Source organism: Rutilus rutilus, assembly GCF_951802725.1.
Source record: "Rutilus rutilus genome assembly, chromosome: 19".
NCBI lineage: Eukaryota > Metazoa > Chordata > Actinopteri > Cypriniformes > Leuciscidae > Rutilus > Rutilus rutilus.
In genome coordinates, this window is record NC_140232.1 from 27,213,180 (window position 1) to 27,238,716 (window position 25,537).

General features: G+C 40.4%; 1 protein-coding gene across 1 annotated transcript in view; it reads left to right on the top strand.

Moving 5' to 3' along the window:
• Nucleotides 1–25,537, top strand: part of agbl4 (AGBL carboxypeptidase 4) — a 347,216-nt gene that overhangs the window by 269,540 nt on the left and 52,139 nt on the right. The window contains exon 7 of the mRNA XM_084388551.1: nt 24,249–24,338. Coding sequence (XP_084244677.1) covers nt 24,249–24,338 — 90 coding nt within the window. The remainder of the gene's footprint in view (nt 1–24,248; nt 24,339–25,537) is intronic.

Here is a 25,537-nt window from a genome sequence, read left to right on the forward strand (position 1 = left end):
GGAAGTGGGTGGAGCTGAGTTGCCTGGTTGCCAGCAGACAAACGGCTAGAAGTGACAGCAGCGGCAATCCACCTGTCACTCAAGTGGCCATAAAAACGAAAAAAAGTTTTTAACAAATTCACCCCCATCACAGTTGTCATGAAGGGCAAAATTAGCTATATAGGCCAAAACCAATTTTTGTACCTGGCTGTAAACTTTTTCTTTTTTTTGCTGTAAAGTTGGGCATTTTAACATGGGAGCCTGTCTCTAGCGGCCAGTCGATGAACTGCAGTTTAAGTCACTTCCGTGTTAGCTTCAAGAGAGAGACCAGAAGGTTGCCGCTTGCTCCCATCTGGGTCACGGCACCAAATGTAACCGGTACAATATCATACAAGAACGCTAAAGACCGTAGCAGTTAGCATTTCTCTAAAGGCCAGGATAGTGAGGTTTACACACACAGCTCTTACTGACCTATGTCTGTTACACTCACCCCCCTAAACCTCACTCCCACCCAGGTCACAGCACTGAATGTAACCGGTCCTAATGTAACCGTGGTCTCCAGTGTGGGAGGCAGGCACCCTAACAAGGACGCTAAAGCATCAGTCGCTAGAGCGCCTCTTGAGGTCAGGGGAGTGAGGTTTACATGCACGGCTCTTACTGTCCCACGTCCGTTACACACTGTTACCTCTTGCGTTTGAGTATCACACTGACAGCGTTTGATTGATCTGTGGACCAGAACTGTGTCAGATCAGGCCCTATTAAAATAAACATCTCGCTGCAGAAGAAACGGGTTAACTGGCTGAGAGACGTCTGATTTATTTTCCTCTCCTCCGCATGTCAAGCAGAAGGCTCTGTAAATGACTTCGATTAACGCAGAATGCTCCCGCAATTAAAAAATCCAAAGCTATCATGAATTTTTCATACTAGGGATGTTTAAGCTAATTATGGCTCAAAATGGAGCTCTTTGCCGAGGCGCGGCAGAGTCGTCTGACATTGACGGCCAATGTCACTGTCACAGAGCTGCTCTTAGCAACACTTCTAATCATCAGAGCTGCTTAGTATTCATGTCATTGTTTCTTTCTTTTCTCTCAGCCTTTCTTTCCCTTATACTAGCCAGACAGTCTCCTCTAAAAGTGTTAAATTGTCGTCTTCATATGATGACATCAGTAGTCATATCACGGTTTGAAAGCTAGACAAGATGTTCTATCGAGAATAACATTTAGTTTAACAGTTTAATGGTAAAACATCTGCAGCACATATATACACATTTCGTAATCTCTACATATCCAATCACAAATCTTTATCACTACCTATATTACCATGATTTATATCACGACTTTATGAATAATACTTCATTTAATTGCGGCATTCAGCGTGTATACATTAGTTAGCTTATTTGGGCAACTGAAGCATGCAGTTGCAAATAATTATAAAAATGATAACAGTATCATATAAGTCTGGTTAAAAAAAAGAATTTTGAAGCCATCCTCTATAGCTTTGAACAAGGATTATAAAACTATTCCTTTAAGAAATCTTTCACAATGTAATATATTAGTCAACGCACTTTAGTCAACATTATATGGAGATAGTAGATCACACAATATAATACTGGCAGACAGCTTCTTCGTGCCAAGGCTAAGAAACAGAACCAAAGGCAATTTGTACGATAGTTTATTGGCTTTAAGGAATCAATGGCAATGAAATATTCATAGACTTGGATTTTGCCAAAATTATGAGTGACAGCTTGCCTCTTGCAGATGAAGGATTGTGGCAGGCTAAACAAAAACAAATTCTCTAATTGAAAAAGATCAGATTGTTGTTTCCGTAACTGCTCTGAGCATTTGACCTGTGGTCCGTAGCATGGGTTATTAATACAATTTTTTTTTTTTTTTTTTTTTCATTCAGACTGTGGTATGTTGACATTCAGTAGGAGCTGCTCTATTATAGAGGATACCCCTAATATGAACGAAACCCTGTTATAAGTGACTCAAAGTGAGGCATACGATTGCATTAATCTCCCTTGTTTTGCAGTCATTAAATAAATTGCCTGATAGAACAAGATCTTTTTTTAGGATGCATTGTTTGGCCTTTTGAGTGTCCTCACATTACAAAGAAAATCTATTTTAGTGGCCGTATAACAGTAAAACACTCCATAAGAAGTGGGCAGCAGTCGTTTAGCATGCTGTTTTATTTAAATGGTAATCACGTGTGATTTAAAGAGCCATTGCAAACGTAGTGGAGCGAGCAGATCTTAAAGCAGACCTCAGCTCTGGTGAGGAAGACTGCTGGCGTTTGTCTCTGCCCATCTTCGCTTTTTAACTGCACTACAAAGTTTTGTACTGAGATGACATCTTCCCCCGTTACTCTGAATAATTAATTAGACATGATGAATTATTCCGTACTCAATTCCACAATCACCGGTACACACGTGTGCACACTCTCTTTTGTGTGTGTGTGTGTGTGTGTGTGTCAAGTATTAAAATTTCAGAGCCCTCGTGATTAGTATTCTCAAGGTTCACCTGTGTTTCTCTGAAGGTTCAAGTGGACAAAAGCCGCAAAAAAAAGTGTCAAGCCTCAGTATGAGGAAGTGAACTTTCATTTCCTGAGAACGGCAGTGCTCTGTGAGGACTGAAGAGATGTTTTCTTTTGTGGCTGAAAAGGAAAACACAAAAGCTTCATACTGGGCCGAAGAACCCTAATTTGCCAGAGCTCTGGCTTGCTTTGAGACTAGTCTCCACCATGAGATGAAGAGGCCTCACTGCGCGAGGGCTACGTACAGATGCCAAGAAACCAAACTAATATAGAGTTGTTTCCAATCTAAGATCTGTAGATCCTTCCATGGTCTTTTGTAAGCCTTTCATGCCCATTCCCAGGAGAAAATGGTTACCGAGACTAAGCTGGGTGCTTTAAAAGTCTCCAGGTTGGTTTTGCCAGCGTTGTTGGACATGAATACTGGCTCTTTGGATGTCACCCCTGCGGAGGGATTAAAGGCAGCAGGGAGTTACGCTCAGTAAAGTCTGTGCTTAATAACTGCGGTCTGAGGGTTTTGTTTTGAATCACTTGAGACCCTTTGAGTGGTGGGCCGTGTATGTATTTTAGTGTGTGTGCTACAAGAGCGGGGTGAGAGAGGTGTTGATAGCCTGGCAGGCAGGAAGGGATCTGGCCGTAGCCACAAAGGCGTCAGTAAAGGGGACTAGAGCCGACAGAAGTGGCCTTGATTGGCCTCCCAGAGAAACAGACAGAGTCTAATGTCGAAAGAGGAAACAACTCAAGCTGTAAGCTTGAAAAGCCAATGTCATGTTTTTGCAAGTCTGCAGTCAGCACTCCACGACAAAGACACTCGCGTTCAAAAACAATTGGACAGACTGCTACACAATGGAAAAGATTGCAGAAGTGTTTTTACTACTATTTTTAACAGCATCTAAAAAATGTGTAGCACAAGATGATGTAAAACTGCGAGATGTGTTGCAAAGGCCAAAAAAGGGTTCATTTGGGGGGTTTTCGCAGCAGATATTGATAAATGTGAATACATTGAATTAATCAGCATGTCATGAAATAATCTTTCTTTTTCATTTTTTATTCTATCAATTTAATTGAACACAATTAATTTACCAAAAATTAGGCTGTTTATAGCCTTATGTATAATATGTATGACTTGATTTATGAAGGCCCATACGTTTTCTCTTCCATCTTGTTGATTTTTGCACCTGTACCATTTGCGAAATGATAAATCATGAAAACTCTTGGCTGCGTTTCAAAAGGTCAGCGGCAAATGGGTTCAAAGTTGAAATTATTTGATCTTTGAGCATTACGTTACAGTGGATGACCTACATGGTAGACTGTAGCTTTCAGCTTCGCTTAATCAATGCTTTGGGCGACGCTGACAGTGGGCCATCTGTCCGAGAAGGCAAGGCTGAGCCTCAAAAATGTATTCCAAAGGAATGAAAATAATAGTTAAACTTTGGTTTAATACATTTACCAATTAATGAGCAAAACTCAGTTAATGTAAAGAAAGTACATTATGCTATTTAGACCTCTATATATAATTTTTTTCCATACAGCATACTTTACTAAACTGACCAATCAGAATGCATATTCAAATGACGCAAGGTAGTTTGCGGCAGAGAAAGGAAAAGACATGCTAAATGAAATTTCCTTCCTACAGCATATATAAGCAATCATTGTCAGAGGTAACCATTAAAACCAATCGACCTCGAGTAACACTCCATCAATCACATTTGTGGTTAAGACAGCAGGTGAACAGAAACTTTTTCCAAAATATCGATGAAATCCAAATTAAATGACCTAAAAACGAGTGAGACAATGCAATAATGAAGCAGTGAAGGATGGAGTTCATTTACACATATGTGAGTAAATGTAAGATGAAATGCGGCTCTGCATTCATGTAATGTTTATGATGGTCTCGCGCTGCAGGATGTTCTGTTTGTTTACTGTATTGATTGACAGGTGTTGTGTTGGTGAGATAACGCGTCATTCATTATCAATGCTGTTTTATGATAACGAGGGAATATCATATACGTGTATGGAAACTAATTAAATAGGCTATATACATCAAACATGCAGCAATCTTTTAAGCTATAGGTTAGATCAATACAATTTACATACATCCTCGAAAAACCGCGTTTCTTCACTGTTTACACATGCGAGTCATGTGAAATGGCCTGAGATGGAAAGAAGCTGATAAAAATAAGAATTATGTTAATTGAATTAAAGAGAGAAAGCCCATAGGAGAATAAATGGTATAAAGAAACGAAGAGCGAGCGAGATTGACGCAGCGTGACCGAACCGCTATACTGTGTCCTGCGGGGGGCCGAATGAAAACACAAGCTGTCACCTCAGGTTTCGTCACACCACAACACACACCTGCTTTCCCTCCCACAGCACAGGACAAAGTAATGTCCCGTGTTGAGAGCTGTCATCGAGGTCTACGTGCTCCTGTTATTGGGTCATCTGAAGCGCTCTGAATGCTGTATGTTCTTGGGGTTTCTGTGGTGCTTGAGGTTCAGTTCTGGTCTCTACTCTGTGGACATCAGCGAGAGCAGGCTAAGCAGAATGACAGTAAGATCATTTCACACAGTGAAGACCCGTTTGATGAAGTGTTTTTTTTCTGAGAGCCATTTTTATGGCCTGTTTGAGGATCAAGACTTGGTTTTGAGGGATAAGGTTATAAATAGGTTTAGGGTAAGGGTTTGGGTTAGGCACTTTGTGATGGGTAGGGTTATGGTAAGGATCTAGAGATTGCATTTTGTCACTGAATGACCGTACTAAGATAGATGTACAAAAGTGTGCGTGTGTGCGCGCGCCTGCGCCTTAAATGACCAACTCTCACATTCTGCAACATTTCCATTTCCAGTTTCTGGTAAATCAAAGGCATGAAAACATGAGGGGAAAATGACATGAACAATGGTTTCCATTTTTGACTCTTCCTTATGAATTTTGCTATAGCTACAGTGGTAAACAGCTCCCGGTAGCACTTAAATAGATGATGCAAATGTACCACACTTCATTTCAGAACCAAATAATGCAATATTATTTGTGAAAAAAAGTCCTGCAGGGAGAGGGTAGAATTGAACTCAAGTTCAAACCTAGCAATCAAACCAAGTGTGAAAACAGCTTAAGAGTATGAGAGTTTGATGTTCTTGTAAAAAAAAAAAGTGACACTGGTTGTACAGCAACTCACTGAAGTCCACTGCTTGATCTTATGCATGTAGGGCAACAGCAGTGTTGTGGTAAACTGTTTGTGAATTGTTAGGAAGTGAGAGCGGATTAAAACCCCACAAGCCCTTCAATTACTCCTACTGTACAGCTGCCCCGTTATGGAGGAAGCTCTTTTCAGGGATAACTAACTTATCTGCATATCTAAATATGCGTGTGTGTGTGTGATTTCACTAGAATAAGCACAACTATTACTTACATCCACACAGCTTTGTATTTCAGTACATAAGATCTTGTTGTGCAGCTAGCTGAAAATATCTCCCCTGTTCATAGAGAAACACAGCAGAGGTGTGGATAATGGCCAAGCACAGGTCGTTGTCTAAGTGGATGTGCTTGTGCTCCTGTCCTCTGTTGATATGTCAGATTTTTTAAAGAAAAAAATGTTCCTGTCCCGCTATCAGACCCTTTGTATGTGTCAAGTTGTCAACCTGTTTTCCTAAAACAATGTGAAGACTAAACAGTTAAGAAAAAGTTGCCTGAAGTAATAATAATCCCCAAGATGTGATCTTTTTACACTTTAGAAGCTTTATTTGTCAAAATATAATGAATTTCATTAAGCGTTGGCATGAAATGAATTGAAAATGAATTGGAAGGCATGACACAAAGTAGAAAAAAAATAAAAGTATGCTTGTTTTAGCATAGTATAAGTTAGAGTCTATATATGCACTAAAGTTCAAAAGTGGGGTCAATAAGATATTTTTTAAATGAAAGAAATTAAAATGTTTTTCAGCAAGGATGGATTTAATTGATCAGAAATGACAGTAATTAAATGTATAATATTATGAAAAGGACCCTGAAGAAATCTATTGCAGTTTCTAAAAAAATAATAATAATTAAGCAGGACAACATTGATAATAATGTTTTTTGAACACCAATCAGCATGTCAAAATGATTTCTCAAGGAGCATGAATAAATTACTTTTTAAAATATATAAAAATAAAAAAACATTTATTATAAATTGTACTAATATTTCACAATGTTACTGGTTTACTGTATTTTGTATCAAATAAATGCAGCCATGGTAAGCATTTCTTTGAAAAACTTTGAAAGATCTTTTAGTGACGTTTGCAGCAAACACAACAAAGTTCTGCAGATCCGAACTGTGCTCTTTAAACAGTGCTCTTTGTCTCCTGTGCAGACGATAGCTGCGCTGTGTGTGGCAGTCACAGGACTTTCTGCCTGCTGATTGGTGGAAAGCTGTTGAGCAGAGCAGTCATGGATCAGAGCAGGTCAGAATGATGTGTCCCAGCGGATGACTGGTGTAAGACAAGGAGTCAGGGGGCTCTGGGGCTTCTTTTCTCTCTTGATCTTCACTGTCGCTGTCCCTCTCTCTCGACTGACAGTAAAGGTCAAGGCCTCCTCATCCTGTCTGTCTTGCTCTTCCTCTCCTTCTTGCTCAGTCTGCTGACAGGTCTTCCTGTGGGAACATGCCCAGGCTCATCTCACTGACACACGAGGCAAACAACTAATATTTCATTAGTATTTCGCACTGTTTCATAATGCGGCCCGTGCTCTCATGCTGATTGTTGTGGAGATAGGCTCAGATTCATAACCCGCTCTGCCGTTCTGCGGGACAGAACATGGCCAAAACATTTATTTGTTCAGTACGAGTGCCTAAGATAATTACCAATTTTCCACTGACTGTACTTTAAGCCACTTGCATGTAATCCCGTCTCTGTCCCCCCTTCTGTGAAATACCTGCTCCGTCCCCCAGTTTACCGCTGAGACTCGGTCTCCTCGGAGCGCTCATGAGCAGATACCTCGGCAAATTCCGCGAGAGCAAAGGCGGTATGGATTAGATGAGACGGCAGGCAACAAAGCCGTAAGTAGAGCGTGTCTGCTCTGCTGCTGATTATATTAAACACTGAGACATTGGGGGTTTTAATAATACATTATCCTATCTGATGCTCCCGCCATGCAACCACAATCCTGCCTTTCCCATATTCTCAGTGGGCCGCGGTCCCTGGAAACTCTCAACAGCAGTAGGAGGAGGAGTCACAAAGCTAATATTTTATTGAGAAGAAGATGAAGTCACTCACTGTTTATTATGGCGAAGGACCTCAATTGAGTTTTCTTTTGCAAGATCAGACTAAAAAGGCCATGTAATCCTGCACCATATGCTTTTTCTTCGTGCTAGCCTTAATAGCGTTCCTTAGACAGAACAAGTGAAAGCGACAATTATAAATCAGGAGTACACAATTATGACCCAGTGTTCTCTTATGAGGTGTCAGAGGGGAGCTTTTTGTTTAAGAGAACTTGCTTGGGTATTTTTAGCAAGGGAACAACGTGATTTCAGGATGGTTTGACACACGAGAAAGGGGAAATCAGTATCCTACCCACACCAACCTGTAGCCCCCCTGCTGGTGCCCCCACTGCGTTCTGTCCTGTCCTGGTTTGTTTTCCATCGTCCTCGGCTTTGTGATGGAGGAGGTTGGGGGCTTTGGGTCACACCTACAGCACTAAAGTACTTGTGGCTCTCCTGCTGAGATCTAATGGCTTTACTGTGGTGGCACCAGGCACATGGAGTTATTGCAGACCGTGCAGTCGCACACCTACTGACAGTCACTAGAACATACTCAATCACACACCCACATATAGAGGCAGACGCGCGAAGCTGTTCGGTGGCTGAAAAATTTACGCTTAACTGCACCAACATGCACTAGCTTTGTATTTCAATTACATTTTCTAGTGTTTTAGAGTTCCTGAGTGGGAAACACACACACACACGTGTGCTGTGTAAGTATTTACTCTACAATTTCATCTGGCGTTGTCTTTGTGCAAATATAAGGCTGGCATGCGCAAGACGGGTAGAGTCAAAGAACGTCTGCTCCCGCAGCAGTGTCTTTTTTCTTCCTTATCCTCCCCCTCTATCGGTCCAAACCAAGCTTTTTCTGTCTTTCTTCCCTCTGTAATCTGCATAAAAAAGTCAGTGATTATCGGTTGAGGGTTTTTTTCTGTTCCCTTAGAGGCTGAACGTTACTGAACAGATAGCTGATCTTTCTGAAGTCCTATTTGTTCTTCAGGTTTGCCCCCACTACAAACATATCCCTGATCAAAGCATTATGAAAGGACTTACCACTTCAAACGTGGGCCCTTTTTAACGCCCCATTCCGCCTGACCTGCCAATTGCCATGGCAACGCTGTAATCACCAAATCCACACCCTCCTTCCATGCCTGCCATCACAGGTAACCGGGGGAATGAGAGTATGATGAAGATTCTCATTTTGTAGGTTCAGCCCTTTTCTCTGTGACTTTTACATTAGAGGGAAGTTGTGTAATACACTGTAAAATATTGCCAGGATTTCACTTAACAGAATTAATATCATATATCACAGTTAAATGGCGTGTTGTTGAGAACTTTACAGAATGGATGCGTGGCTAGGTCAGTTTTGGTCAAGTAGTATTGTAAGTAGTGGATTTTCGTTTGAAGTCACGGTTATGGCAGTCGTGTTCCCTTTGGCTTTGAACTTTATTTGATTTTTATTTATTTAAACTTGAATCTTCTAGAATGTATGTATGTACGTATGTACAGATAATACAATACCGTTCAAAATACTGGTGTCTGTATGATTTTTTTTTGTGAGAAATGCTTTTTATTTAGCTAGGACTCAAAACTAAACTGACAGTAAAGATTTCTGTTTCATATAAATGCTTTTCATTGTTTAAACAAAAATATTGAATGACTGCTGAAAATTAAGCTCTGCCAAATTACATTTTAAAATTTATTGAAATAGAAAAGTCATTTTAAATTGTATTAATATTTCACAATATTACTTCTCACTATCAAGTACATGCAGCTGTCGTGACCATAAGAGCAAGAACATTTTTAAAAAAGTACCTACCACAATCTTTTAAAAGGTAAGGTATATGTAACGGAGGCCAGCTAGTAAGAGCTGTGCGTGTAAACCTCACTCCCCTGATCTCAAGAGGTGCATTAGCGACTGATGCTAGAGACTATGGTCCTTATCAGCGAACCCGCCTCCCATGCTGGAGACGCCGGTTCGATTCCCGCTCAGAGCGGGGCGAGTAGGACTGGTTACATTTGGTGCCGTGTTTAGGGGGGTGAGTGTAATGGAGGCCAGCTAGTAAGAGCTGTGTGTGTAAATCTCACTCCCCTGATCTCAAGAGGCGCTCTAGCAACTGACGCTAGAGACTTGGGTCTTTAGCATCCTTGTTACCGTGTCCGCCTCCCATGCCGAAGATGCCGGTTCGAGTGCCGTTTGGAGCGGGGCGAATATGACCGGAGGCGTTGCATATATACTTTTTGGTGAACTTTGCTTTTAGAGTCCTAACCCACACATACTTTTTACTCCAGATAAAAAAAAACAAGTGTTTACAACTTGTTTATGCATTTAGCAGATTTTTTTTTTTTTTTTTTTTTTTTTTTTTCATAGCGACTTACATTTTACATTCAAGGAGTATATTTATTTCCCACACACACGGGTCGATCCCATGACCTTGGTTTTGCTGGTAAAATGCTTTAAGCAAAGACCAGGAGACTCTGTGTATCTTCAGCAGAATTCTTTATTAAGAACTTTTTGAACTGTTTGTTTGCTGCAATCATCAAGGTCCAACTTGGTATCTGTATATTGTAGTTTTACATTCATTTTAGGGGGCAGTGCTTAGAGAAAGAGACAAAGCACCTGGGTGACAACCTTAAACAAAGCGTGCAAATGAAAAATGCAGGTATAGGAACCCACCCCAGACTCTAGAGTCTTACCAGTCCTAATCCAATCAGCATAACTATTCAAAGAATGGGACAGCGGCTCCCATTAAAGACAAAAGGTGAGAGTCTCAGTAATCCGGTTAATTTGACTTGCAATAAAGAGAACAGGAACTGGCAGAAACCTCTTGCTAGAAACTTTGATAAACAGAATCATTCATCTGATGCCATCTTTACTTTAAATGCTAAATACAATCTACTTCACCTTAGCTTTTCATGTGATGTCATGTTAGGATGTAGGATCAGCAGATCTTAAACAGATTCTTAAATTTGTAATCCCATTTTATCTATACTTGATCTTCTGTAGTACTGTAAGACTTACTGTGAAAGTACAGCAGCTAGTTGACAGATATTGTAAAGTCACACCATTTTATTTACAGTGTTACAAATCTGCTCTGCGGGTGAGGAATTTGTTCTCCAATTGTAAACAGCAACAAACAAACTGCAGCTTGTACGGTAGCTGAATGCTAACTCACTGCATTGTCATAACAAACTGCTTCTAATATGCAAACGTACATTCTCACAAAATGGCAGCCCACTGTGTGTTGCTCCATATGGAATTTTATTGCCCTTAATGCATATTCATAGGAATGAGTGAGTGAGCAGCCTAGCCTTTTGAGAAGAGCGATGAGGTAATAGCATCTTCCCTGTGGGAGATGAACAACTCTTAAAGCAAAATCCCAACTGTACAATTATCCCACTGTGCAGGCGGACCAAAGATATTACCATTCTATCGACTCTTATTCTTATTAAAAGCTAATAAAGGGACATCTGTGCGTTAGGATCACAGGAAAAAGGAAACGAATGCACATGATCTTTATTTTTTATATTCAGCACATTAAATCAACTGTGAGTTGTCGTTTTTGTTGTGTTTTTTTTTTTTCACAAGCACAAACAAATTCAGGGTGAGTTTGCATTGAAGTTTAGTCAAACAAGGTAATGCATACAGAAGTTTTGATGCATTGTCTTTTGTGGATTTGTATTTTGGGTCATTTATCATAATTACTGCATGCCCCAGTTTTTTTCCCCATTTTTGCCCTGAAAATGAATTCATCTTCTATTTTTACCCTGTCTGGTTTTAAGGGCCATGGTTGGGATTGAACTCACTGCCATGGCCTTTACATTGGCACATTTGTACTGCCGCAGATGGCATTTCAGACATTTGCCTTGTTGTAGACTGCTGTTTGAGGTTAGAATAAATGCTGAGGGTGCAGCGAGAGCACATTTATGCATATATATTTTCAGACTAAGCTGTTAAATATGCTGTGAGATAAGAGCAGATGTTACCAGTACAAATATTCTTGTGTTAATACCACACAGGCCCATTATTCAAAAATATACCTGCCCTGAATATTCATGTTAGAAAGTGGAATGCACTAACTAATTGAAAAGAGATATATTCATCTTGATAGCAGTTTCCTCTGCCCATCTTATACTCCAGAATACCATATACACTTGGAAAATCGCTGTTCGTGTAAACATATTCGGTGAGATCCTTCAGGGCCTGTCTTTTGTAGAACAGCTTCAAACTCTGCTCGTTTTGAAGCCTTTAGGTTTAAGTGTATCTGCTCAGACAAGGAATACGGCAAACTCCTCAGAGAGAAGTACACATCTCATAAGAGCTCTTTTCTTCCTCACTCTGTTTCCCTCAGTAGAAAGTCCCACAACATACGTACTAATAAAGTGTGAGCATGTTTCATGTGCTGTAGGGAAAAGCGGCTCCTTGGGCTGAAGAGAGAGAGAGAGAGAGAAATGTTGTGTAATTGTGACCCGGTTCGGTACGGTCAACAGTCAACTATCAATCACCTCCCGGGCTAAATGTGACATAAGGGCTGAAATTGGACCCTCTTTCAACAAGCAAATCCCCCTCAATTAAGTGACATTTCATTAATCTGTATCAAAGTCAGACTAAATGCATCCCACACAACTGTGGCTGCAGTAAGCCCTGGAGGCCGTTATTAAATTTGCTTGTATCATTTAAAGGAAATGGCAAACGTATTCGACTTAAAGGGCACCTGGCATCTGTCTCTTTAAAACCAAACTCAGCTAAATTAAAAGTGTGCAGTTGGACATGCTAAGCACAAACTGTGTCCGTGCCCTTTACAACCACTCTTGATCAATTCTTAATATGTCTAGCCAAACATTTTCCTCTGCCTTCAAGTAAATACATTCTGCCCTTTAAATTAAGGACTAAACATTTCATATGAACCAGAATATGTTGTTGTTTTAAGTAAGTTTGCTCAGTATGTTGCTTTTATACAACAGTTTGATAAATAAGAATTTAATAGTGAGTAACTTAGTCGTGCTGTAGTGGTGTTCCTGAGTCAGAATGTGCTTCTGAACAAGTCTTTTGGGTGAATATGTTTTTGAGTCAATGATTCAATGACTCAGGCACTTGTTTTATTCCTAAATGAATCTGTGTTTCTGAACGAATTGTTTGAATGAATGATTCCAATAGCTCACTCATAAAGTCATTTCTCAACACCTTCTGCTGTAATAAAGGAACTTGGAGAAAGAGTCATGAAGAGCATGACCCCAGATGAATCATGCACACTTATATTTATAAGAAAAGAGTCAGTTGGGCCAATTTTGATTTCATGTCTTGAATAGAAATATTATAAATTTACATTAAGGGCCCTATTTTAACGATAGCAACAAGTTCACTTAGGCATGTCCGAATCCACTTTTGCTAGTTTAACGATGGGAAAAATGGTCGGCGCAAGGCGCATGGTCTAAAAGGGTTGTCCCTATTCTCTTAATGAGTAATGGGTGTGTTTTGGGATTTACGTGCGTTAAACCAATCGGAGTCTCATCTCCCATTCCCTTTAAATGCCAGTTGCGCTCGCGCCATATATTGCACCATTGACTTTAGACCAGGTTTCAGTTGGCGCAGTCTATTTCTGTTGCCTCAAAATAGCAACGCGCCAACAACATGCCTGAACACACATCGTTTTCAGACCAGCACGCCCATGGGCGCACAAATGGGCGCAAATGCATTTGCTATTTAAACAACGTGGTGCAGGACGTGAAAATGATAACTGTGTCGGAGCAAAAAACACTTGCGTCGCACTTGGCGCTGCATTGCTCCGGGTGTAAGATAGGGCCCTAGATGTTTGCAGTTGGAGTGGGCTGGTCAATTGCAAGTTTGAAGAGGTAATTAATGTAATGTGAAAATGATAGCAGTTAAAACTATGGTTTAACAGTCCTGAGGTGTGTCTTATCTAGTAATGTGCTTTTGCTGATCTGCTGCTTGACTGCAGTGTGTAGTAATGGATAGAGTGTGAAGCAACAGTTAAAGTACTTAAGATCCTTTTGATTTGTTTGTAATTTGTTCATGATGTATTTAGATTTGTTCACAAAGGAAAAAAAAATAATTCTTGAGATAAGATGATCTTATAGTAACGAACACCGTGTGGGGACCAGATGATAAAATCAAAACAAAAATACATTTTTTTTTTTTCAATTGATTAAAAATGTATTTAAAAATGAATAAATTATTATTATTTTAATGTAAAACGGTTATATATTTTATTTTATTTTAAAATGATTAATAAAATGATAATAAATTACAGACATACAGACAATAGTCAATACAAACAAGAAGATCAGAAGTCAATGAAAAGTCCCCAGTGTGACTTAGAAAAACAAATGTGTTTATGTTTGTGTTTTCCTTGTCTTTTGTGTTTGTAGTCTTGTTCTGATCAGTGACATCTGATAAATGACCATGTTGAGTTTATGCTCCATCCACAAGTGCTCCCTCTCTCCTGATTAGAGAGAGAGAGAGATCTGAAAGACCTTCTTCTCTCAGTGCTTAATCAATAAACCACTGACAACCCGGTGAGTGAGACAGCAGAGGAGAGAGAGAGAGAGAGAGAGAGAGAGAAAAGGAGCTCTCAAGAAAATAGTTTGCCATCCACAATTGCCGCCCCTGGCCAAAAGTGAGGTCTGTGTGTGAATATTTTTTTTTTAGAGACTATAAGATTGAGATTGACAGAGATGGTGAGGCTGTAAATTGAGTGTCAGGGATCTCACTATGTAGTGAGAAAAGGGAAGAAAAAAAGAAGGAATAAGAGGCAAAAAAAAAAACCATGAGAGAAATTAAACCTTGGAGCTGTAACTGCGTAATAAAGTTGGGTGCAGAGAGAGGTTTTCCGTCTGGACTTTGTTGCTTTCAGAAATTATTTAGAACTCTATGGGGGGCAGGAAACTAATAACCTATATTAAAAAAGGCATCTTTCTTTCAACTGCGCTTACAGCCCGAGCTTTTTCTGGAATCTGAGTGGGTGAAGTGTGTAAAATTACTTGCTTTGTCCCAGCCGGAGATGTGTTTCAACACAAATTGTATCGAGCCTGACATGATCCAAGTGACCTTTTGAGATTGCAAGGGTTTGTTATTGCATGCACAAGGTTAGTTATGCCCTGCATAGTCTCAGACGCATGCCCACGGACCGCCCACAGTCCATTCACTGACCGTCTGGTGCATATATTGCACACAAAAATGCCATGAGCTGGCTGAATTCACTAGTTAAATATACGCCAGTACAGATGGAATACAGTACCATACTCTTAAGAGTTTCCTGCAGTACATATTAAACAGTGGTGCAAGAACACTAATAAATCCACAGTGTGAAACCGACTGTGAGTCCAATGCTTTGATTACAGAATGAATAGGTGCACGGTAAGATGCTTTAGGTTGGGGGTGCATTTGATTAAGAAACAATATTTAATCTACAAAACTCCACAAAGTACAACAACCGTATCGGTGAGAACACTCATTTAAACAGCATACACACCGGGACATTTGACTGCACATCTCATTTTTAACATTATCGAACATTACTGCTTGCAATCGCAAAGAAACGGTAAGATAAAAATAAACACGAAAAACCTTAAGATCCCGGTATACTTATTATTATTAATAATAATTCATTTTAATATTTAATATAAATACATATCTTCAAATTACTATTAAGAATACCGGAATCGTAAAAAAATTTTTTACAGTACACTTTATGGTGAGTAAGTGGGCGGTTCTTGGGATAAGCTACAGTAATGACTAGACTTTAGACTGCTTGATTGAAATGACATTTTACATATGTAACGGAGGCCAGCTAGTAAGAGCTGTGCAGGTAAACCTCACTCCCCTGATCTCAAGTGGTGCACTAGCGACTAACTGTAGATACTGCTGTCTTAAACCTCCTTGTTAGAGCGCCGGCCTCCCACGCCAGAGACCCGGGTTTGAGGCCCGCATTATCGCGGGGTGAGTAAGACCTGAGGGGATACATTAGTGCTGTGACCTGGATAGGAGAGAGGTTTAGGGGGGTGAGTGTAACAGAGGCCAGTAAGAGCTGTGCGTGTAAACCTCACTCCCCTGATCTCAAGAGGCACTCTAGCAACCTACGTTAGAGACTGCGGTCCTTCCATCCTTGGGTTCGAGGCCCGCACAGAGCGGGGCGAGTAGGACCGGAGGGGTTACATATATGTAGAGAAAGTGATGCATCATGAGAATTGTACCTTCACTTTCTCTCTCTCTCTCTCTCTCTCTCTCTCTCACTTGCAGGAATGCTGCACATCAGCCTCTACAAGGATCTTGAATCTCATGCTAGGTTTACCTTTGTGGTTTCTCAATGCTTGTTTCGATCTAGGCCTGTTTCCACGGCAGCACCAGACTTGGTTCCACCGTAGCAGTGGTTGGCTATCAAGTGGCGAGCTGTTACATGCCCTTATAGCCCCCACTGTCACGTACCAAGGGGGCAGCACAGCTAGGGGCAAATCCCAAAGAAATCACTACTGCTTTTTTCTTCTAGTTTGTAACTCATCCTTTCAAGCAAGGCAGCCATAAAGTTCAGTCGTGCATTCTTCAAAAAGCCCTATTATTGCCTCTCTCTGATTCCCTGTCGTTCAGAGCACAGACTGGCATTCTTTCTTCTCTCTCCACCTCTTTTTCTGTTTTGAAGGGACGAGGCAGGAGTCGGGGAGAGCGGAGGGAGACTATGACCAATGCTGCCAAATCGAGGGCGAGCAATTTGGCAAAAGGGCTTTAAGCATGACAGATTTCTCCCTCTCTGTCTGTCTGTCTCCCTCTTTCTCTCTTGTTATTCTCCTTAATGTCAAGAGGCGGCTTGCTGTTTTCTTTCTTCTTTCTTTTTTCAAGTCCCAATTTCACATGGTCTGTCATCTGTGAAAGCTCATATGTTAAAAGGATAGAAAGATGGTATTGGATTTGTCAGTTGATGCCAAAGGATGTTTTTTTTGTGTGTGTTTTTTGCCACAATCATCATTTCTTTCTCTCCATCACATAAATATATAGTGGCCACAAAAAGTAGTTAGACTCTTAAGCCTCACTTAAATGTATGAATATCAATGCATTAGATAATAGAATATCAAACCACGTGTCATTTGCAAGCAGTGTGTTTTTGTGTGTATGAAGCAGAGTTGTTCACCATTCAGAACTGAATTGATAATTCCTTGTAAAATACTATTCAGTTGACGAATTGGGAAAAACAGGATGCAGAATTACTGCACTGATAGATAGATATACAAAAGCAATCCGGTCGAATGCATTTTCGACTACCTCTGGAAGTGTTCGAAAGTGGACAAGCTCAAAACGTTTTAGACCCCGTTTACACCTGTATTTATTTAGCGCCATCCACTTGTGATCCGATCGACCAAAACACATCTCAATACCAGATGTAAACAGGGCCTAGAAGTTCTTCTGTTCTGAATTTTGCACAGCCCTGGTATAGAAGTCATTTCTCCCTTAAGTTCACACAGGTATTTCACATTAACAGGAAAGTGTTCTTTTCTCTTTGTTTTGAATAGTATGCATATTGCTTTAATATTTAACACCTATTCAACTTTTACTTCTCTTTAAAAGAAATCACTTGGTTTGTGATTTTTTGCTGTGTTCCAAAGCAATGACATTCATACATTTTAAAGTGTTCAAATCCTTTTTTCCCTCTCTGATTGAATGGCGCACTCTCAAAGTCCTCTGTTTCTACCCGGGGCGGATCACAGGTTGACCTTTCCTTATTAAGCTAATTAGTAGCCATTTTGGCAACACAAATCTTTTGACTAAAACAAGCAACGAGCAATGACCACCCATTAAATGACTATTTGTCTTTCTCTCGCTCCTTGATTCTCTTTCTTTGTCCCTCTCTAGCCTTTCCACTGACACTTCCTCCACCTCTCTCAACCTCAATTGTCTTGAAATTGTCGAGAACAGAGATCTCTCCATTTCACGGAGATGAGCATGGGTGAAAGAGGGGGTTCTTGATTGCGCTAAATCGATCTCTAATCACCCTGCGCTCTGTGCTTTTATCCCTCCGGACCATCTACGGGGCTTAAGAGGGTTCAGAGTTGTATTTACATGCTGGGTTTTGCTGTCTCTCCATCTCTTTTCAGCTCTGTCTGATACCAGTGTCATAACATACCATTGTAATCCTCTGGAGTGACTCGCTTCTTACAGTGCATTGAGGGAACCAAAATCTCTCCGGCCCTTGATTGCTCACTTCAGCTCCCACTTACAGGCTCAGTTCTGACTCGGCATCGCGCAGAGCGGGTTGTTGACCCAGCCGTGCACTTTTGCTTTCTTTTCTCCTTTGGTCTGACCTCCGTTATCCCCTTGACTTTGACTCAGACACAGTCCTTTCACAGTCCGGCTTTGCTCTGGCCCAGATCTGCACCACTGCCAGCGATAAATGCGATGTAAAAGAATGAAATGGATGTATTCAAGGGGTTTCTTTCAAAGAGGCGGCGTTTGAATAGAATCAGATCTCAGATTGAAGAGCTGGTCTGATGCTTTGAGGTGAGAGAGTAGCGTAGAGGAGCCCAGGGGTGAAAAATGGTTTATGACCCTGTGGCTAGAGAAAATCCGTGAGGAGACGCGATGCATACTGCCTGTTCTGCTTCTACCTGACCTGTACACAGGCAGGAATCCACAGACGTAAAGCTCTATTTCTTTTAAAGCCCTGTCCTTGAAAAATAAAGTGAGATGGGAGTGAGAGAAAGAGGGAGGTTGATGGTGGTTCGGCTCCAGCACCCATACGGCAGCCTGCGCCCTGTATAAATTTAACACTACTGACAATTTACAGCTAGTCCGTGTCGGCTGATATGACGCACACACGGGTGAGCGTGTCATTCCACTGCTGCTGCAAACTGATGCTGATTTACTCCAGCGTGAAGGTGCCGGGTGCCGTGTGGAATAACTGAATGCTTTTGGAGGAAGAAGGCCCACGTTGTCATGGGGTGGAAGTTGGAGGGCACAGAACCAGGACTCCGTATTCCTCCCACTAATGAGACTTTTCTCATGCACTCTTTTGGCGTCCATAAAAAGCAGAATGGCAAATATATTTACTGTATCTGTTATTACAGAAAAGTACTGTGACAGTAGCATGATGCAGTAATAGTATAAGATGCTACTAATATGATACTTAGATATATATATACATTGAATATTTTTTATGATAGTATGAGATATATATAAGTATATCATACTTTTATAAAAAATCAATGAGTGTATATATATATATCATGTATCATATTAGTACCATCTTATATATATTATAGAAAGCATGATGTCCTTGTTGTTTTTATAGTCTAAATATTTTTTCCGTAGTGGAATCATGTCCAGAGAACTATGGTATGGGATAGGATAGGGTAAAATTTGATATTTTATATTATATTAAATTAGACAATACAGAAGCATTTTCACTAGTGTTCGCAGACGTTTAGGCCCGACATGTATGTTTCTGCATGTCATTATAGTAGCCTAATGCTAATAATAATGGAGGGCTTGTGGTTGACAGCAGGTTTGGATTCGGCGTCGTCTGACCCTACAGAAAGGACACCGTAGAAAATAAATGCAGCCTGTCATGTTTGAGTCATCTATCTCGGGCCGGTGTGATGAAACTTACTCGGCTCGTCTTAAACAGAGCGAAGCTGCCATTTCTGCTGAATTTGATCTGCTCGGGTTCCAGCTCTCTTAAAGATCCCAGGTAATTGTGTTACGTCAGGGCTCTTTTCATGTCTTATCAGCTTGCATTAAAAGTGGCACATCGACCACAGGAGAAAAGCCGAACTGCACAATCTGCATAACCTTCAAAATCCATTAGATTTTTTATTTTTGTGTCAAAGACACTTCTCGTCTTTTGACGCCATTTACATATTTATCGCACCTGATCATATATAGCCTACATATTTTATTTCGTCACGTCGGGTGGTAACGTGGGGACTTGTGCTCTCAGGTGAGAAATATGCTGAGCTGGTTGTCTCAGCCAAGGTTGTCAACATAAAATTTCTCCCTCGTCTCACTCTCGTTTCCCCTCCGCCTTTCATTCCTTTCCTAATGGAAGTAGGGAGCAGTAGAAGGAGCCGAACGGGGCTGTTGACCTTTCATATGATTTGGAGTGGTGGAATCTTCTTTGAGATGAGGGATTCCCAGCGCTATCGGGCCGGCAGCACCATTAAAGGAGATATAGAGCGGGCCTGTGGAGTCCTTTTAAAAGAGTCAGCCCATTACCAGTGCTTTATGGTCTAATTGGGAGCGTGTCTCATCTATAGGAGAGAGCGCTTGTTTATGTCCCACCAGGTCCTTATAGGTAAGCAGAAGAGGGGAGGTTATAAAATCGGTCAAGGTAAAGTTTACATTAAGGCATCAGGATGCCTGACGGGTGTCAATGGAAAACAGAGTGTAAGAAAAGCACTGATGCAGCGAAATGGGTGGAGAAAAAAAGTTCTCAGATTGCTAAAGCACATTTGTCTTGTTTCGTAAGTTTTTTTTCTGTCTTTTCTGCAGGGTTGGAGGTGGTGAATTGGATGTGTGGAAGCTTGTTGTTGATCTTTAGCACCACCTGCAGGTCAAAGGACTCCAAGTCAGTCATGTGTTTTATTTTGAGAGCAAGAAAAAGGAAAGAAAGAGCGCTCACGCAGCAGTTCTCAAAATAAAGATAAACATTTACTCTCTGCTAAGCTGCGGGCCCTCTGGAAAACGCTGATAAAAACACTGACGCAAATGAACATTAAAAATACATCTTACAGAGTATTAATTCTGAAAAGAACCGTATGGAATCGCTGCAAGTGACTCTTAATGAATCTTACTGGGCAGTTTGCTTTAATGGGGAGGGTGGTGTATAGGCTCAGCATAAGGTAAACACACGGCTCGCCCCATCTGTCCCGCACGTCTAAGTGTAGCATTTGCCTCCAGGCTGCTGCATTGTTTTACATCCGCTGGCTTGTTTGCGGCGGGTCGGGCCCGAGGTGGGATTTATAACTGATGGACCCGCACACCCAGCTCCTGCTGAAACGCAAGCGTTCACATTTCCAGCAAACACTCAAGCCTTTCCACTGAGACTTCTGAATGGCAAAGCCATCCATCTCTGTGAAGGACATGGAGAGAGGCGACGAGAGAAATTTTCCTGTAAAATTCGACGAATGTTTTATGATTGCAGCCCATGCTGAAGTGTTTTTAGGCCCCCAGGAAGCAGATTAGAATATATATGGGTGAACATTGCATAGCGGCAATCAACATTTCCTCCAGCTCAGCACAAACCCAGATGAGATCAATAAGATATTAGGCTTGTGTACATAGCAATGAGCTCAACGATCACCAGAGTCGTTTAGGACACAGCGAGAGAGGCCGTGATATATTATTGACCTGACATACAAGACGAGCCAGTCTCACGGGGGGGGGGGGGGGCAGTGTGTGAGTGTGTGTGTGTGTGCGCGCATCCATGTGGTAACAGTTGCTTTACATGACAGATAATCATCTGTTCACTGCAGTGTGGTTTTTCTGCTACATCCTATGCAGTGACTATGACAGGATGAAAACTACTCTTACAAAAATGTACTATGGAAGCCATAGTTTCTGCCAACATTGTTACAAATATATACTGTATTTGCATATAAAGATGATGAGATATATATAATACATAATTATTGTACAAAAAGAAAAAGACAAAAATAATATATAATAATATTAAAAACAATAATTATGCTTTTTAAATTCTGGTTGGAAATCACACTATAAAATAATCACAAATATTTTATGCTAACATGTTCTAAAACTTTTTTCAGAACAAACAATAAATAGAAGAGAAAAAGTAAATTCAACTTAGCGTAAACTAATTATTTTAAATAAAATATAAAAATAAACTAAATAAAATAATACAGTGAAATAATTAGGCCTTTATACAAGCTACCTTTTTATATTTTAGGAAGGGGGTCCTTTGCAATCTTATTTGTGGGTCTGTGGCATCAAAACATTTGAAAGCCCGTGCTCTATGGTGATGCACAGAGATTTTGGCCCGGTTTCACAGACAGGGATTAGATTAAGCCAGGATTAGGCCTTAGTTCAATTAGGGCATCTAAGTAGCTTTTATAAACATGCCTTAGAAAAAAACATTACTGATGTGCATCTTGAAACAAAACAATGGCACTGATATATTTTAAGAAAACAGCTCGAACAAGCATTTTAGTCTGGGGCTAGGCTTAAGCCTTGTCTGTGAAAACGGGGGTTTATGTAATAGGCCTACTGTATTTTCCTGGAACACTTTATTGACTAGTCAGCATTCAGGACTGGAACAATGTTGCGTTTCTTTTTGTGATCAAAGTGGAGGTGAATTTATCCCATTTTTACTGTAGTAAAATTTTTATTTTAGCTGAGGCTGTTTGTATAAACCCAATCTCTTGCTCCTGGTAAAAGCTGCCTCTGAGACGACAGGTTTGAACTGCCACAATGATCTCAGGTACAGTTCTAATCATTTCCCTTCAGCCTTCGCAATGCCTTACAGACTTTAAGACGGCCCCACGGGAGCCCGAGTCACCATAGACATAATGTATTAGGCCATGCTTGTCTTTACAGCTAGTGATGGATGGATATAATATTCAAGGAGCCTGCTGAATAATGCATATGGATATTTTAATGTTTCATTCGTGGTCAAGTCTGGAAGTGAGGAGGATATCTTTGAGGATTGACCTGTGTTCTGCTATTCCTCAGACTGCTGAGGTGTCAGTGTGTGTGAGTGTGTGTGTGCCTTATTAATTCTATGATATTCCCCTGACTCAAACAGTGCATGATTTGTCATCCCATGTCTAGTTTTCATCTTGATGCATTACCCCTGCATTGAATAGAATCACCCATATTAGTTCAAAGACAAATTGAGTATTTTTAGTGTATCAGTGTCTGTCTTCTAAAATGCCATGTATTTTATCAATTTGCCTGCTAATAGAAAGGGATAACCGCGACCTTATATATATATATATATATACTGCAAGTGTGTGTGCTTGTTTCAGTCTCCTCACAGGTGTAAATTCTTGGTCGTTGTGTGATTTCCTTGCTAGAAAAAGTCCTTTCCGGCGTACCTGTTCGGACAGCCGATAAGAGAAATCCGTGAAGGCCGAACAAATTCCCCGGCGTGCGTGTTCCAGTAGCTTTCCCGCCTTGAGGAACAGAATGCTCTGAGACTAAAATACGCTCGCTTCTCTGCCTGGAAGCACATCAGACTTTTAAAGAGGAGCTTTTGTTGGCAGTCCTCTCGCATTCGTCCAGCCTTTCTTTTCATTAACTTGAATGGTATTCCCATTCCATTCCTAACTGGCATCGCTCACAAAGGAGGACTGATTTGATTCACGCCGCATTAAATTCCTCTCTATTTCATTTTGGAGACTGTAAAAGAGGAGAAGAGGATGAAATATCTGGAAACAGATCTAGGAGTCATTATTGCATTCATGATGAAGTATCTAGAATGGAATTCATTTAAACACACAGTAAGCTTAAAATCCTATCTACCAAACATTTTGAAAGGGCCAAAACTTTTGGAGCATTTATATTTTTGGTTCAATTTGTTCAATTTTGTTATATTTTGCTATCTGCCAGAAAGTTTAAAAGGGTCTTCACTGTTGTAGCATTTTGTATTTTCTCCGAGTCCGAAGTACACTTATAATATTTTTCATATTTTTTTATGCCAAAAATGTTACATGAACATTTGACTCGTTCTAGCTCTCTTTCTGTGTCATTAACTAGAATTAAACAGGCTATTTGCTGTACCTTTAAGACTTCTATATATAAATGACCTCTATTATGGTTGGCCAACCTCTGCATACCGGTGTAATTCTTACTGTCTTTAATAAGTTTTAATGACTGTTTCTGACCCATTTTTCACAGCTTAATTTACATAAATGGTCTGAGTGGACTGGGATGGATAATGAACTTCTGTTTTTAGTAAATATTGAGTCCATATGGTGTAAAATAAATGCTAATTAGTGGTGCTTGCGAAGGCAAGCATTTTTATTATAAATGCTTGTATTTACAGTTAGAGATTTGAGTAACTTTAGTGCAAAAGTCATCCTGCAGCATAAAATGTGTGCTATTTCTGACTTAAAATATTTGCCTGGTGAAAAAAATGAAGCCAAAAAAGCACTAAACGTACATTGAAAGAGGTCTAGAATATTGTAGTCTTGAGGGTGGGCACTTTAATTAACTTGATTTACTCATGTTAATGTTAAGTTTTAAGTTTTTCTTAATTGAAAAGATGTAGGTGCTTAAGGGTCCCTGTAAATTCGTCGGCCACAAGATGTTTTTCTCCTGTTCTTGCGATCAGTAGCTCATTGTGTTTGTCCTCCCGTGGAGTCTTCATTAGCTCTAACATTTCCTATCAGTCCTGTCCTGTCATACTGGGTTTCCTGCTGCATGTCTTGAGGTCTGAAACTCCAGGGCCCAGACATATGGCTCCTGACCACACATACACCGTCCTGCCAAGACCTCTACCTGCTGAGACTAACCTTTCTACGTACGTGTGTGTGTGTGTTTCAGCCCATCTGAATCAAGAGCGAGAAAAGCGGGTGGTGTTTCTCACAGCCCGCGTTCACCCTGGAGAATCACCTGCTTCCTTCATCTGTCAGGGTAAGACCTTGTCTCGTCTCGACACACACATACACAGCCCGATGATGTCCTGAGATCCTGTAATCTGCTGGGATACAAAACACTGACCAGCGGACGTTTGGCCTCGCTGGGCTTCATCAGAACGCTTTTCCTTTTGTACTTTAAGTTCTTCACGCCGTTGGGCTCCGCTGCGAGTGAAGGTCAACGGACGAGCGGAAACACAGGAGGTCAGGGAGTGTACGGCAGATTAGAGGAAGTGTCAGCTCATCTTCTCTGCATCACTCCTAAATCTGTTTAAAACCGGCGAAGACCTTACCTGTCATGGAGCACAACACTTGCTGACACAACAGTCTGACAAAATGGCCAGATTTCAAAGGCAATATCATCAATAACATCAATTCTATAGAAAAAGTCTGCTTTCACTTTGCGTTACAACACAGAGACGTGTCTTTTCTGAAGGTGTCCTTGACAAATGATGAGACAAATGCTGTCTTTTCACAGGTGAATTATGTTAGAGGGATCCATAGCTTAATGTCAAATCATTATCGCCTATCTTTGTTGCCCTAGAATGGGGGTCTTCAACAGGGAGTCTCCTGTAGTTCTGAAGGGGGCGTTTCTAACTAATTAAAAAATATTAAACTAAAAGAAAACTATGCATTGGACAGCAAATTCAATTAAACAACAACCAAAGCTAAAATTAACCAGCATATATATATATATATATATATATATAGATTGGTATGCAAATGTTTGGGGCTGGGAAGATTTTAAAATGCTCACTATGACTACATTTATTTGACTAAAATAAGTTTTAAAAAAAAAACAGTAATATTGTAAAAATATTTATACAATTTAAATGTATAATTTAAATTTAAAATGTAATTCATTCCTGTGATGGCGGAGCTGAATTTTCAGCATCATTACTCCAGTCTTCAGTGTCACATGATCCTTCAGAAATCATTTTAATATGCTGATTTGGTGCTCAAGAAACATTTCTTATTATTATTATTATCAACAGTTGTGCTGTTTAAAATTTTTGTGAAAACCATCATTTTTTTTCAGGATGCTGTGTTAGTGATAGATATTGGCCATCAGCCATTTTGAAATAGACATTGCTCAGTTAACAATAGTGTCAGCTTTCACTTTTGTAATTTCTGAAATATGGAAGCAGCATTGCCATAAGCAACTACTTAGCAACCACCAAGAAAATGCTTGGCAAC